Below are 16,369 nucleotides of genomic sequence, written 5' to 3'. Positions count from 1 at the left end.
AAAAAAAAAAAACATTATAAATGTCTTTACTGTCACTTTTGATCAGTTGAATGTATCCTTACTAAATAAAATAATTAATTTCTTTAAAAAAATCTTACTGACCCCTAACTTTTGATGGTATTGTCCTTTGTAAAAATTCCACATCGTAGCCATTCTAAAATATGCAAAATATTTCTTGCCATGATTGCCCAATCAAAATCAAGTATTCTAGAGAGCTGTGTAATAAGCTAATGTCATAATTTATGGTTTAACGGTGTAAACCATTTGTGGTAGTTTGGCTAAAATGTGGGTAAATGTATGTATGTATATATCAATATAACAAAGAGTGAAAAATTGAAGGGGGTCTGAATACTTTCCGTACCCACTGTATATCAGTGTTTGTTAATTAACAAGTACGTGAGAAGCAGTAGGTCTGCATTTATACACTCCATGCAGAACAGAGACTGTAGCTGTGCTGTTATTCCTTCCTTAACAGGTGTTTGTTTAAAGACTGATTTGCTGAACAAAGGGTCTTTACTAAGCTCCCATAAAGGCCTGATTCACATCCGTTCCATGTCTGTCTATATATAGAGCACCCAGAAACAGTAACACAGTACTCCGTCCTGTCAGCTAAACATGGCTGAGGGTTTCTGACTGCACACATGACGTGGATATTTTTTTTTGTAATATTTTAGTTTAACATGTACATTAATGTATAATGAAAAGTGGATGATAATTATAAAATTATTTAAAAATGCTGCTGCACTTTACCATGTTGATTATGCTTGAGGGTGTGCTCTAGCAGTAACTGTTGTTATTAATGTTATTATTGTAGAGTAGAGAATCACTCTGATTCCCTTGACAAAATCCAATAGGATTTTTCCATTTGCTTTCGGATATTGCAGATATTTTTGGTTTTTATACATTTTGTTCATCATGATAGTCTTTACAAATTAACACAACTTGTATGAATTTTGAAGCCTAAATACAATCACCAGAAGTAAAAAGCTGAATGTCGGCTATAAACAAACTACGCTAAGGTCACATGACTTCAACGCTACCATCACTAAGCTTCTGATAACTCTTTCAGTCTTCATGGGGAAATAAATAAAAAAACAACCCTTTCCTTCAAAGTTTGAGTTACAATAGTTAGCAAGAGAGCAAATATAAATGCAACAAGACTATGGACTAGTGAGTAGATGAGTTTTACCGTTCGGTTTGATGACGTTTAATGTCCCAGACAACCTCTGTAATCCCATTTAGCCACTTGTTTCAAGATGAGTAAAAGTTTAAAAAACAAAAAGTCAAAAGCGGGTATTACTGATGTATTCTATATTGTAGAATGAAACATGAAAATTACCACAGACCTTATTTCAGGCATTTAACCAAAAACCCATAGACTTGAGGATGATGGAACATGTTTCCAGGTTTTGTCCTACAAAAATATATCATCCCGGCAACAGTCTGTTACTAGAATAATAACATTAGTAACAGCAGTTACTTATAGAGCATTCTCACAGTAAACACAAGTGTAATCAACATGGTGAAGTCATATGTGACTTTGCATTCACAAGTTTTCTTGCATTCTTAAATTACCCACATTCATTTTTTTTTTATTCAAAATAATTAATTTTATAATAAGTATATAATATAAAATCCTGTACATTGACACTGGTGTGGATCCAGTATCACGCAACTAATGCAAGCATTTTCAATTACTGATGCCATTGTAGAAATGTGCTATTAGCCATGATTGATTTATTCAACAAGCAACAAGCATTTTCCCATTTTCCCCAAATTGTAGTATTTGATCAGGTGATCGCAACATGGCGGCACCCATATGAGATGGCCCATATCTCCATAAGAGATGTAAAATAAACCCACTTTTATTAGCCTACTAATATCACTGGAGTCTTTATGTACATCATTATAAACATATTTGTCTAAACTACAATATATTTATCAATGAGCAAATGCACCTGCAGTGTCTTTTGTCTGTCAGGCTTTGTTGGTGACATTCATTTCAAATGCATCCTAAACACTCCTGTCTGTTTTTCAGCGCCGTCATTATTACACACTTGTGCACCGCTAGCACCTTCTTCACATTGCTGTCATGGCTGCCAACATTTTTCAAGGACACCTTCCCTGATGCCAAGGTAAACTGAACTATGGCGTGTAAGAAAACAATCTGTGTCTTATATCAGTGTGTATACTGAGATTTCACTCCTTCTATGTGAGTAATTAATTTCTGAGAAAGAGAGAGAGCTGGTCATGTTAGCATGATGCTGCTGTGGTTGAACTCCAGCAGGGGGCTCCACATCACAGTGCATCAGAATGTGTGTTTGATTCCTATTCGCACAAGTGTATATCCACATGCATTGGACTTGCCTATTGTTCATTGCCTGTTCCTGTGTGCATCTGTCTGTCTGTGTGTGTGTGTGTGTGTGTTTGATTGTATGTCTGCATGTGTGTTTCCTCAGGGTTGGGTGTTTAACGTGATCCCATGGTTTTTGGCCATCCCTTCTTCCCTGTTTAGTGGCTGCCTTTCAGACCATCTAATCAGTCAGGGTACGAAACTACACAAATACACTCACCGTTTCTTGTTCAAAGATATAAGTTTGTTTGTTCCTCATGCTCATGTCTTTTTTGGTAGACAGTAGAAAGGCAATGATCCTTAGCGTCAACGTCTGCACTCTGTAATCATTGTTCTGTCGTGACTTTGCTCTTTCCCACCAATGTTACGAGTCTGTTGTAAATGTCAAGTCTACATGATTGTAACTGACTTATAAAACTGTTAAATGTTCCTCAGCTGGCACACTAATCCTCTCGCTCCTTTCTTTGTCTTTTAAAGGTTTTGATACTGCATCAGTGAGAAAACTCATGCAGGTATGTTTGAAATATACACTCTCTTATGCTCACCAAGGCTACATTAATTTGATGAAAAATACAGTAAAAAAACAGTAGTACTGTGAAATATTGCAATTAAAATAGCCGTTTACTATTTTAATATATTTTAAAATGTAATTTATTCCTGTAATGCAAAGCTGAATTTTCAGCATCATTACTCCAGTCTTCAGTGTCACATGATCCTTCAGAAATCATTCTAATATACTGGTTTGCTGCTCAAGAAACATTTCTTATTATTATCAATGTTGGAAACAGTTGTGCTGCTTAAAAAGTTTGTAGAAACCATGATATATTTTCAGGATTCTTTAAAGGGGTCATATGATGCGATTTCAAGTTTTCCTTTCTCTTTGGAGTGTTACAAGCTGATTGTGCATAGATAAGATCCCTGAAGTTGCAAAGACTAAAGTCTCAAATCCAAAGAGATATTCTTTATCAAAGTTAAGACTCTGCCACGCCCCCCTAAAACGGCTCGTTCTAACACGCCCCCACATATCTACCTCACTATGTGGAAATATTTGCATAATGCCGCCCAAATGTGCATGCAAAGAAAGAAGGCGTGGTTTCAGTAACCGCAGTTAGTGTTGAAGCAGCCATGTCAGGGAGACGCTGTGTGTTTCTAGGCGAAAGCAAAAGCACTTTATTTGGCCTTCCGAAAGTAGATGCATTTAGGAATCTTTAAGATTACTTACAACAGAACAGCAATGCATTTTATGGACGACCGTTTCATGAACCTAGGAGAGGAGGTAATTCTGACTTTGCTATGACAATCTGGCGCTTCTGAATCCGCTACTGTTTTGTTATTAGTTTAAGTATTTGCTATTGACTGTTCAAATGCGGAGTTTTGCACCTCGTGTGTGTGTGTGTGTGTGTGTGAGAGTCTGTCTGTCTGTGTGTGTGTGAGTCTGTCTGTGTGTGTGTGAGTCTGTCTGTGTGTGTGAATGTGTCAGGGTCACATCACAGTGGAGTCAGCTGTCTTAACCAATACCAGCTTCATCACTGTGTCTGTCACGCGACTCTGTTCCACTTTCGGGCTTCAACTGATGGTAAAACTAATGACATTATTTACTGTCTTTACATTTATTTTGAAAGATGAAGCTCACGATTATGGTAAGGGGCGTTACATTTCCGACGAGTGCTTGCGGAGTTCGGCCAATCACAGTGCACTGGGTCAGCTGGCCAGTCAGAGCAGACTGCACTTGTCGGAAGGAGGGACTTTGTAGAAAACTAAGCGTTTGAGAGAGGCGGGGCATATAGGACCTACAATAATGTACAGTATTTGAAAAATAATGTGTTTTTTGAACATTAAAGCGTCAACATATTCTGTTACACCAAATACACAAAATAATGATCTTTAAAAAAGCATCATATGACCCCTTTAATGAATAGAAATTCCAAATTGGCAGCATTTATTTGAAATGGAAATCTTTTGTAACAATAAATGTCTTTACTGTCACTTTTGATCTATTTAATGCATCCTTGCTGAATAAAAATAAAAATGTATTTCAAAAACTGTGTATACAATATGTATTATTGTGTTTTTCAGTTCTTCTCTATGGGCGTCTCCAGTGTGTTTACTCTGTTTCTGTGTGGGACCACTACCTTCCCCACAGCTGTGGCTTTTGTGTCCGCAACTATGGGCCTCACCACATTCAGCCACAGGTAATGTCACTCACTGCTTACTCGTGCATTGAAAAAAATGAAATAGTAGAGCATGGTCATAGCTTGATTTCTGTTAATTCAAGCTCCAATAAATTGTTTGTAAAAGTGTCTGCCAAATGCATGAAAGTAAATGTGAAAATGTAATTGTGTCTCTCTAGTGGGGTTTCAGTGAATGTTCAGGATCTCGCTCCATCCTGTGCAGGGGCTCTGTTTGGTATATAGCATTCTCTCTACTTTAATCCACACTATGATTGCACACTTAAGGCTAACTACATTAGCTTTCGTACCAATGGACAAGAACATTGTTTATTCTAAGTGTATGCATAAGTAGAAAGGGTTTTGATTGGCTGTCAATGGTTTTATTGTTCATCAGCCGAAAAAAAAAAAAAGCTCTGAAAGTGATTGTAGCCAGGGTTATTTTCGTATCATTAAAATAGCTTTTATTCATATTTTGAGCTAGTTTCTATATTTTCTGTTTTCATTTTAATTTTAGTTAAGTTTTTACATTAGATTTAGTCTTTTTTTTTTTCATGCGTTTTTGACTTTTTATTAGTTTTTTTTTTGTTTGTTTGTTTGTTTCAGTACTTAAACTTACTTTATTTCAGTTAGTTGCCAAGTCAACATTTCTATTTTTTTTGTTTGTTTGTTTAGGTTTCTTCATTATTTATTTTCCATTAATGTTGATTTTATTTCAAGTACAATTTTAATTGTTTTTTAATAGTTTTAGTCAATGTTCCTCTTTGTCATTATCGTTATAGTTGCAGTGTGAACATTTTTTTAAAAACTTTGTAGTTATAGTTATTGTTAGAGTTATCATTCTTGGTGTGCACGTATTTATTGTAATTTTACAATAAGCAATATGTCTGCTATTTAAACAGTACAGGGAATATTACCAGTCAGTCTCATTATTTCATTTGTCTTTTCTAAATCTGTAAAATGTTTTGTTTTTTTCTTTCTTTCAGGAGTGATGAATACCTGTGGAGCATTTACAGGCAAGAACAGTATAAAAACATTGATATTTTATAAATGTAAAATTTATATTAATCACTTTATATCAAGGACTCAATGTCAGTTTTTAAGTGGATTGTTAGTGTGCTGTATGTGTTAATGTTGTTGTATGTGTGTTTGTTAGGGGTCATCATGGTGTATTTCTCGGGGTATCTGATCGAGGCCACTGGTTCCTGGGCATCCGTTTTTGGCCTCATCACGGTACTGAACCTGCTGGGTTTAGGAACATTTTTAAGCTTCGCAGAAGCTCGCAGAGTGGACATCGATCTAGCGAAGGGCCGTTACCACAACATCCACATCTGAGAGCACAGGACGGGAGCAGAGCAGCAGAAAGGACAGGCTCTGACAGAAACCTTTCTGAAGAAGGACGTCCCAAACACTCACTGGCTTCTTCATTATGGTTCTTTTATTTTCTGTTCGGCTTTTCTTTGGCTGAAGAGAATCTAGGAGAAGCTGTAGGAGATACTTAACCGATATGGATCTGTTATAGATCACTAGGAGCCACAGTATGAAGTGTGTTACTGAATATTTTGTTAAGGTCCTTGCATTCATTCATTTTTATTTTATCCTGTTGCACTTGTGTTGGTTTATGGTAGCAGTTTCTTTAATGTCATCATTACTGTGACCAAAGCAGTTCAAACCATTAATTAATCAGATGAAGACCAAAAGCTAGAGCTTGAGTGTCTGAGTACTGACAGTTTATTAAATTATTGTTAATACCATTTGTTTTGGCATTGTATGACATTTTAAAATACCTCGTCTCAGACATCTCGGCTGTTTTTCACACTCAAGAGTGTGATAGAGATTACAGTTTGTTACTGCAGAATTAAGAGTATTACTGTCATTTAATGAAACATGTGCTAGGTCATCTTGTCATTGGCTGATCCTTCAAAGCATTTTCTTTGTCTCAGCTGTCTGCCGTTGAGAAGAGTTTCTGATCTTTAAAGGATGTTTTTGTTTCAAACTGCTAGTTTGCTTTTTGTCTTTGATTGATTCAGTCATTAGAGACCTTCTCTCGATGGGTCATTTGCTTGGACCAAGATGTTGCACGATGAAATGATGAATGTATTATGGTGATAAGCTTTATTATGTAGAGACAAGATCCTGAACGTTATATCTAACTGGGAATTATTTGACCAAAAATATTTCAATTCGATTCAAAAACTAAAGCATATGTTTGGCCACAAATAAAATGTTACTGTTTAGTTACGTTAAAGAACTGAAGGAAAAGCAAGGACTCGGAAGGCGCTTTAATGGTTCTTATTTCAATGTGCATTAAAACATGCAACACATTTTTGCTGTTCTTGCAGGCCTATTGCTAGGGATGATCATGGCAGATTTGCAAAGAAACAGGAAAAAAGACTTGAATTGTTATATATCACCATTCTCTGCATGAGACTCAAGGAAATTGTATTTCTTTCCAGAACATAAAATCATAAGAAATATGTTCACAAAGGTTATTTGTTATTAAAATGGTATTTTATACATAGATTAGATATCACTGTGTGTAATATATACAGTAGACAATATTTCAGAAAACGTTTATATTTATTGATTTATATCTGATTTAGAGGTTAGATTGAAAATGTTTATAATCTTTGCTTTATACATATTGTATGTTTTTTCTGCATTCTGTTCTCTCTTGTTCCTGTTTTGACTGATGAAGTTTTATAGAAATGCCATCTCACATAAATAATGTTCCATTCCATTTAATGCAGTTTAATTTGATCTTTAAAGTGTTCTGCATAACTGGATTATAATTGTGGGGTTTGTTCCTTCATCTCAGCTGATAATAACTTGCATTAGAGTAGCGATGACGAAATTTAGCATATTTATTACGCTTGCGTCATTCCTTATTAAACTTACTTCACTCAAAACTAGGAAATACAACAGATGATCTGTGAATTAATGCAGTGTCATACCATCCTGAGTTGAGGGTGAAAGCTGCGTTTCACAGAAAACTGAATCAGTCCATATTGTGTTTTATTTTCGAGACAAATGTCACATGAAAAAGAAATGTAAACAATGTAAATGCAGTATTCTTTACTTGTAAGCATATTTTGCTGAAATCTAAAAGTATATTTTATCAAGATTAATATGTTTTGTGTATTAATTTATACCTCCAACAGAGCGATCCAAGACATTGAAGATGTATTGTGAACCACAACACCAGGAGAGTCTAGAAAATGAGGTTTTACGCACAATTGTTTGCAGTGTTACATAATCCTGCCATTTTATTATGTTTTTTTTTTTTCCCAGATTTTTTTTAATTTTAATTTTATTGTTTCACCTTTGTCCCAAACTGGAACAAATGTTTTAAAATATGAAAATCCATAGTAATTTTTTTGTTTTTCAAACTAGGGTAGTCTAAACAAAGTGTGAGTCATCATCAAAGCATTTCAATATTGTCTGATATGTTTTTATAATATATATTTAAATGTATTTATAATATTTTTTAGATAGCTTATGACTTAAGTTGTGCCATAATTTCCACAATGACTAACTAAAAAAATATAATGTAAGAATTTACCAGGAAGACAACTGTGTCAGTTAAGAACTTGAGATGAAATCTGAGATATGATGAATGACAAAAACAAAGAAAAGGTAAAAAAAGGTCAATAATGGACACTCATTTCAGCCACTTAAGAAAATATAATGCTTTAGTAAATCAAAATTATGACATTAAAAAGTAGAAATTATAAGGTAAAAGTCATAATTATGACAGTCAAAATTATTAGATAGTCATAAATAGTCAAAAGTCATAATTAAGACATAAGTCAAAATATGTGTTTCACTGAAAACTGAATCAATCCTTATTGCATTCTTATTTTAGAGACAACTGTCAGGTAAAAAGAAATGTAAAACAATGTAAATTAGGTATTCTGTATTTGTAAGTGCATTTTGCTGAAACATAAAATAATATTTTCAAGGTATATGTTCTGTGTTTTAATTTCCACCATCAGTGATCCATAACATATTAGCGTTGTATTGAGAGCCACACCACCAGGGGGCAGCAGAGCCCATAAAATAGTGTGGTGAAGTGGGCCTACCTCAGGTTTACAGTCCTCTGACTGAGTCTGGCACAAACATTTCAATGCTGAAAAGAGGCCTTTATGCGTGTAATTGAAAGTGCGTGGGTGGGCATATGTGCGTGTTTAACTGGAGTGTCATGGCTAGCACCTCCCGACTGTAGCATCATTACACCTCAGTTTCCAATCTGGAAACTTCACCAACTTCGCCCAACCATCAACTTCCACACAGCCTTTTTAGTATACTTCAGTTCTGATCATCTACATATATTAACAGACACTTTCACGGAGCTCATTATTCTGAGCAGCCGAAATATATGCCTGCAAGTAGCCTGTGTTGGAAAGGCCAGCGCGCTAATGAATCTTGTAGAGCCATATTGCGGCAACTAGTCGTTCACACTGTTGTCGTAATTCCAGAGCAATATCAGCATAGATGGACGTGCAGGTCTTCCTCTGCTTCTGTCGCAGATATATGGGGTGGCACCATATGGCAGGTCGCTGCGTGCCATGCTGGTGAGTTGGCAATATGTGCGTGTGCCAGGCATCCGTCACCCCTCTCACGGGACTCTCTCAGGCTACCATAGAGACAGATGGCGATGCCGCTTACCGTGGTGGTGGGAAGGGGGGTGAGATCAGGGGCCTGGGGCAAAGTGGGCGACACTGTGTCACACCTGAAGATGAGAGGTGCTTGTATTCATTTGGAATTTCCTCATTTTGATGCATGTATTTATGTACTCTGTGAGTACTATAGAGAATAACGTCCCCAGGCTTTCAGAGTCTGATATGGTTAATGTCCAGACTGTTTGAGTGACAATATCCAGATCTCTGCTTATGTGTGGATGAATGTTTGTTTGTGTGCGATTACGCAGATTACAGTGTTGTATTCTCCAGCCATTTTACAGATGCAATTTTATTTTATACCCTTGTCCCAAATTGGGACAAAGGTTGTAAAACAAAAAAGAAAGAAAATGTTGAGCATTTTGAGATACGATGTGTGACAAAAATAAATATTAGAAAAATAGAGAAAAATCAAGGTAAATATATGGAAGCCTATTTCAGCCACATAAGAAAAATAAAATCTGGGTAAATCATAATTACGAGATAAAAAATTCATGATTATGATATAAATAAAATTCGAAAGTATGAAATAGTCATAATTATGATGACATAAAAAGTTGAAGGTATGACATACTTAGAGATTACAAATTGAAATGATGACATAAAAATCCAAAATTATGACAAAATTATGAGATCAAAAGTTTTAGTTTTGACATAAAAAGTAAAAAATATGACAAAAATGTTTTAAAAATACATAAAAGGTCATAATTATGACATAATTATGACAACTATTTATCAAAAAATCTCAAAATACAACTTTTTATATAAAATGATTTGTAATAGTGTAATTACTTAGTATTTCATCATTTTAATTTTTTATCGCTGAATTATGACATCCCATATATCACAAAACATATAGGATTTGGACATTTTTTCTACCAATGTTATTTTAATTGTGTCATTTCCTCCACAGAATGCTTTTAAACACAATGCATCATTTGAGATGTGTTGGAAATGATAGTGTGCTGGAAATGATCATAAGGTTCAGAAGGAAAAAAAAAGAAAAAATGAAAGAATCCTCCAATGGTACATATATAGGAAGGTCCCATGCATTTACAGTTGAACTGGAGAGACAATGACTGTATGTGGGTTTTATTTTACATGTGTACACGTGTTTATTAACACATCCATCAGCTTTCAATCCACATGCCATAACGGTCCATTCAACAAAAGTTTACATGCCGCGTGAATATGGCATGGTGAGAGATTCTGATGATGTTTTAACATTGACAATAGATTTTAATGACTTTTAAATGTCTATAATCTTAAAAACATAAATGATTCTAAAATAAAATCTTGATATGTCCCATTACTAATCTTTTGGTTTAGTGAATTTGAACAACATCAGAACTGAGGTAGGGCACTGTATGTTTTCGGGATATTATTGAATGTAACACAGCTGGTTGTGACATGCCATAATATCACAGTTTTTACGTATCTTAAGGATCGTGGCAAAGCCCTTAATTAACTCACGCGGGAAGTGACAGAGGAACAGCCCCCTGCGTGCATTATTGGTTTTCGTCACAATGGAGGAGTAAAGAGCCTGTCAGAGGAGCGGGAGATGCGCCTGAGTGAAATAGCGCTCTTAATTACTAATTAACTTCAAGCTAATGACAATGTCACTGTGTCGTAGTCTCAACGAATGTCCCCCCCAAACTCAGACCTGATCTGCATGTTAATTAGTCTAACACATGCACTGTTTAGTCTCCATAATAAAAATGATTTATATTATAGATATCAAATTCATAAGAATACATTTTATTGCACTTAAAATTTTTTGGGAACACAATTCCAGTCCCAGAACAACAATAGAGACTACTTTAATAATTTAATAGAGTATTTAGTGAACAAATTCATATTTTTAGAGACTGCTGAACACACACACACACACAAAAGACTTGGAAATATAGTCAATAAATAAACAACAACAAAGATATTCTATGACCACAAGAAAGCTCCAAGCTCCCATCTCTCTCTCTCTTCTGTTAAAGGCTGAGCCCTGTGGCTATAAACTCTCCTTCCACTAACTAAATTACTACCACTGTTTTGCGTTCCCTGCAGAGCGACTCTAGTGTTGCTGATCACCAATCATTTCCTCCCGCTCACATCTCACACAAACGTGCGCGTGTCCAGATATGTTGATTTCTGTCAATTATCTCAGTCAGGTGTTGGCCTCCTGGTCAGCATATGGCCGGCGTTACACACACTGTCCTGTAGCTCGGCACAGAGAGGGACACTATTTTAATGGAGCCCTCCGGGACAGGACCCCACACCTGCGCTCATGTCATGCTAAGGAAGTGTCGGTCAAGCACCCATATAAAATAACAAGAGGTGTTGCAAGAACTCAAAACATTCTCATTGTCTCAATGAAGCCTGTACCAGATAATCATGAATGCCACCTCTGTAGATGCGCTAGTACCGTTTGGCAATGCAAAGAGCAAAAATTAGACAATGAAACTCAATCAGACAATATTATCCTGCTTTACATACAGACAACAGGAGAATTAGTACATGTACAGCTGAAGAAGCAGAAAGCTTCTGAAGCCAGAAGGCGAAAACAAGAGTGAACATAAATTTGATGTGATGCCCAAGTTGCTTCTTTTTTTGTTTGACAGGTAATATATTTATTATTGTGTAGACCGCTACTAAACTCAGTGTGATTTCAGTGTAATTTACATAAAATAACATGGGGTATTGGTACCAACACTAGCTAAAGAACTATGAATGCCCCTTAAAATAGGGTGCAAAAACCATAAAAGTAGTATAAAAGTGGTCCATTCAGCTATATATAAGTCATACAATAGCTTTGGATCAGAAAGAGAACAAAATTAAAATCAGCGTTCACTGATAATTTATCCTCCAGTGAGATACTGAAGGAATTGTTCACCCAAAAATGAAAATTTGCTGAAAATTTACTCACCCTCAGGCCATTCAAAATGTAGATGAGTTTGCTTCTACATCTGAACAGATTTGGATAGATTTAGCAGCATTATTTCACTTGCTTACCAATGGATCCTCTGCAGTGAATGGGTGCCGTCAGAATGAGAGTTCAGACAGCTGATAAAAACATCACAATAATCCACAAGTAATCCACATGACTCCAGTCAATCAGCTAATGTCCTGTGTAAAGCTGCATGTTTGTAATAAAGAAATTCATAATTATCTATCTTTAAGGCACTTTAATTGTAAACCGTTGCTTCCAAACAAAATACCATAATCCATAATAACCCTTCCTCCAGTTCCTCCATCCTCTGTTGTCCTCTCACATCAAAATCCACCAACATATCTGTTTAGAACTGTTTTCACTTGTAAACGGCACTTGATCTGTGCATTTCTCTCCTGATTCGGAAGAGATGACTTTTCCACTGGAGAAAGTAATATTATGGATAAAGGACTCTTTTAGCTGGAAGCAACAGTTTTAAGTTAAAAATGCCTTCATGATGAATTTGTTTATTACAAACATGCAGCTTTTCGCTTCACCAGACATTAATTGATGAACTGGAATTGTGGATTATGTGTGGATTATTATGAACAAAGCATTTACACCGATTTTGTGATTCAAATGATTCACTGAAAAGATTCAACCCAAAACAAATTATTTGTTTACAAATTTGACGTAGCACCTTTTCTCATTTACAGTTATGAAAATATCAAGGAGAGCTAGGCCACGTCAAGTTTTTTTAATGAATTAAATTTGACTTAAATTCACACATATTTCAGCTTGATTCTCACATAAAGGCTATCATATGATTTCTGAAAACTTGACATACAGTATGTTATACAGTTGACATAAGTCATACAGGCCAACTTTTATGATACCGTTATGCTGCTTTCTTTTTTGAAGCTTTAACACTCTAGTCCTCATGAAAAAGAGCTACCAACAAAATCGTCAAAACATTATCTTTTGTCTTCCCCAGGAGAAAATAAGTCATTCAGCTTTGGAACAAAATAAGGGTGAGTAAATTAAGACATAATTTCATTTTCAGTTGAACTGTGCCTTTAAAGTTATTTGTTGAGGACAGCTGCTGTTATTTGGGACTGTCTGTATTTCTTACCATTGATTGTTCTGATATCGTTGATAGAAAGAGACAGAAGAACACAGAAATATGCTCCTGACAGTTAGTTCTCTAGTCTACTTTTTTTAAACACACACACACACACACACACACACACACACACACACTGCAACAAATGGCAAATGTATGTTTACAGAACAATATGATGCATTGCTCTGGCAGGGAGTTGTCGTATGCTGGCCTCTTCAGAAAATAACTTTCCTTCCAGGCTGAGGGTCTCAAATGATCACACACAACAATGTGTTTAATACTCACTTAATTCTCGCTGTGCTCATTGAGGAGCACGTTTCATAATTGTACAAGTGATAGTGTTGTATGTTCTTAAAGGTATAGTTCACCCAAAAATGAAAATTTGATGTTTATCTGCTTACCCCCAGGACATTCCGGCGCTTGCGTAAACTACGCCAGAGCGCGTACACACCTCACTCACGGATGCTGTGCGCGCGCCCAAAGACAGTTGGACATAGTGGTGTATTAGAGGTAAAAAATTATATAAATACTGTTCGGTTTCTCACACAAACCGATCGTTTCGTGTCTTAGGACATCAACGTGTCGTCACGAGCCGCAGGGTTTAATTTGGATTTGTCTGTGCATGTTTTTTTTACCCTCATAGATTTTGTTACTATTGCCATGCATTATACGACTGATAGACTGCCATGGTTAAAGTTAAAAATCATCATATGTGTTCTACTGAAGAAACAAAGTCACCTACATCTTGGATGCCCTGGGGGTAAGCAGATAAACATCTAATTTTAATTTTTGGGTGAACTATCCCTTTAAGACCTGGACAAGAAGACTTCCTATCAAAGGATCTTTATTAGCTCAGAGCTTTGGTGAACCGCTTCAATCCTCTGACAGCCTCCCCTTTGTTGATTATCAGCTCATTACGCAAGGAAATTTCATTCTCTTGTTTCAAACTGAGCAGTCGCTGTAAGTCATTAGCTCAAAATGTGTCATCGCTTATCAGCAAAGCTTTGCAGCACTAAAATAGCTGAGCTTCTTTTAGTCTGGTAAAGTTAACGGGATGGGCTCAAACAAAAACTAAACTTGTCATCATTTATTCACCCTCATGTTGTTCCAAGCTCATTTTCTTCCTTCAGTGGAATCAGAATTTCTTCAGAAGATATTTCAGTAGAATTTCAAAGTGTCTGTTTTCCATACAATAAAAGCATATATTAACCAGGTGCTGTCAAGCTGACAAGTAAAGTTTCCTGATTTCAATTCAGAATGTTCACTGATTGTTTTCAGCGGTCTAGTTTATCTAATAAGTCTTCAACCCTGCTCCTGGGGACCCACTGTCCTGCAAACTTTATCTCCAGCCTGCTTCAGCATACCCAGCCTATGATTTTTCAAGTAATCCTGAAGATCTTGATTAGCGGGGTCAAGTGTGTTTAATTAGGGTTGGAGCTGAACTATGCAGGACAGTGGGTCCCCAGGAGCAGGGTTGAATACATGATGATGGGCAATAAAACAGTCACTGGCAGTTACCTCTTAAAAATAAAGGTTCTAAAAGGGGGTTTTTGCAACAAAGCCATAGAATAACCATTTTGGGTTCCTTAAAAAAACGTTTCAGTAAGTTTGTAAAATAACCATTTTCCACTATAAAGAACCTTTTGTGCAATGGAAAGGTTCTATGGATGTTAAAGGTTCTTCATGGAACCATCAATGCCAATAAGAACCTTATATTTTGAGCTGTGAGGTCACGTAATATGAAATAAACATTGTGTGTCTGAATTAAAATATTGACATATGTAAACATTCAGATGACTTTTCGTTTTGTTCAACGGAAGAAATATGGGACAACATGTGGGTGAATAAATAATGACAACATGTTCATTTAGTGGTGAACTGTTCCTTTATCGTTAAACAGTGTTGTTCAGGAAGCAGTTTGTTTTGCATTCAAAACAGCATTTTTACATATCTTGTGCCACAAAAACACAAGTGCACGGCTAAATCTCTCTCTGTGCTTCTGTCCATGCCCTGTGTCTCTTTCCCCCTCCACCAGCTCTCTGTCGTTCACTAAAGTTTGGCTGTCAATCAGATCTACCCTCCGGCTATGTGCACTGATTAAAAACCCCCAGAGATAAGGAGACCTAAATTAGATTTCAATAAGGCCATTGAATATTCATAACAGGAAAACATCTAAAGGTAAATGCTTTTTGATCTCGGCTTACAAATACCACTTGTGTGCATTCCCAGGTCCTTTCACTCGGGCTCCAAGTGTCGCTGTGCCACGGTGAGCCGGTCCGGCTCCTCCGGGGGATGCGGATGATACTGATGACAGCCTCCATGAAAGAGGCTGGCCATTAATTATGTTTATACTAAAGGGACTCAATAGAAAGGTCACCCACACTAAGCATCCATTAATTAGTACAGCGGGAGAAGTTGACTGGGTGAAAAAGATGGAAAAGAAACTGACTCGCACACATACGGAGGACTCCATTAAAGCAGCGGGATACTATTATTGAATAAGTTTAGAGGGTGTGTGCGAGCGAGAGCTCCAGCCGGACCATAAACCATTCTCCAGACAGCTTATTTATGTCGTTTTCTACAACTTCTGGTTTTACGTCTTTAATGAAAATGCCAGCAGAGTGTGTGGTGCGAGTAGCTAATATCCATGTTTCTAATGATATTATAGCTATAAACCCAAAGGCTAATTACAGTTCTTTATTTGTAATATATGCTTTGTATCTCGTTGTTTTTAATTAATTTACATTTAATCAATGTACTTCTATAGGTGAAACTAGGGTCAAGGACTTCAGATTTGTGTTTCGTCATTCATTTGACTGCAGGAGTGCATAAAAAATACTATGCATACTCTTCTGTACTACATAGGAAGCTATGTAGAAATGTATCTGCAAAATATTTCTGTTGAAATTCTGAAGTGCGCATCCAATGGACACTTTATTATGAAATTGTAGGTCACATGACAATGCCAACTTGGTGGATGCACCATTGCCAGGTTTGCAAAAACACAACCCGGGACTGTACAAATCCAAAACAAGACCATAGTTGCTTATCAGTGTTGGGGGTAACGCATTACAAGTAACGCGAGTTACGTAATCAGATTACTTTTTTCAAGTAACTAATAAA

General features: G+C 36.3%; 1 protein-coding gene and 1 long non-coding RNA gene across 2 annotated transcripts in view; one reads left to right on the top strand and one right to left on the bottom strand.

Annotated features, from left to right (window-relative positions):
• LOC107656994 (solute carrier family 17 member 9-like) overlaps nt 1-6,528 on the top strand; it is an 8,892-nt gene extending 2,364 nt beyond the window's left edge. Inside the window, exons 5-11 of the mRNA XM_016444965.1 lie at nt 2,032-2,135; nt 2,460-2,547; nt 2,831-2,865; nt 4,430-4,545; nt 4,704-4,759; nt 5,508-5,537; nt 5,678-6,528. Coding sequence (XP_016300451.1) covers nt 2,032-2,135; nt 2,460-2,547; nt 2,831-2,865; nt 4,430-4,545; nt 4,704-4,759; nt 5,508-5,537; nt 5,678-5,856 — 608 coding nt within the window. The 3' untranslated portion in view covers nt 5,857-6,528. The remainder of the gene's footprint in view (nt 1-2,031; nt 2,136-2,459; nt 2,548-2,830; nt 2,866-4,429; nt 4,546-4,703; nt 4,760-5,507; nt 5,538-5,677) is intronic.
• Nucleotides 6,529-7,059: 531 nt separating this feature from the next.
• LOC107657051 (uncharacterized) lies at nt 7,060-12,921 on the bottom strand. Its single transcript, XR_001630629.1, has 4 exons — nt 12,912-12,921; nt 12,824-12,828; nt 9,771-9,773; nt 7,060-7,623 (listed from the first exon to the last, which is right to left on the bottom strand). It is a non-coding gene; the product is annotated as an uncharacterized LOC107657051 (long non-coding RNA).
• Nucleotides 12,922-16,369: the final 3,448 nt, after the last annotated feature.

Source organism: Sinocyclocheilus anshuiensis, unplaced genomic scaffold, assembly GCF_001515605.1.
Source record: "Sinocyclocheilus anshuiensis isolate Anshui unplaced genomic scaffold, SAMN03320099.WGS_v1.1 scaffold1453, whole genome shotgun sequence".
NCBI classification, from domain to species: domain Eukaryota; kingdom Metazoa; phylum Chordata; class Actinopteri; order Cypriniformes; family Cyprinidae; genus Sinocyclocheilus; species Sinocyclocheilus anshuiensis.
Note: the sequence above shows the minus strand (reverse complement) of the source record. Positions and strands in the feature narration are given on the sequence as shown.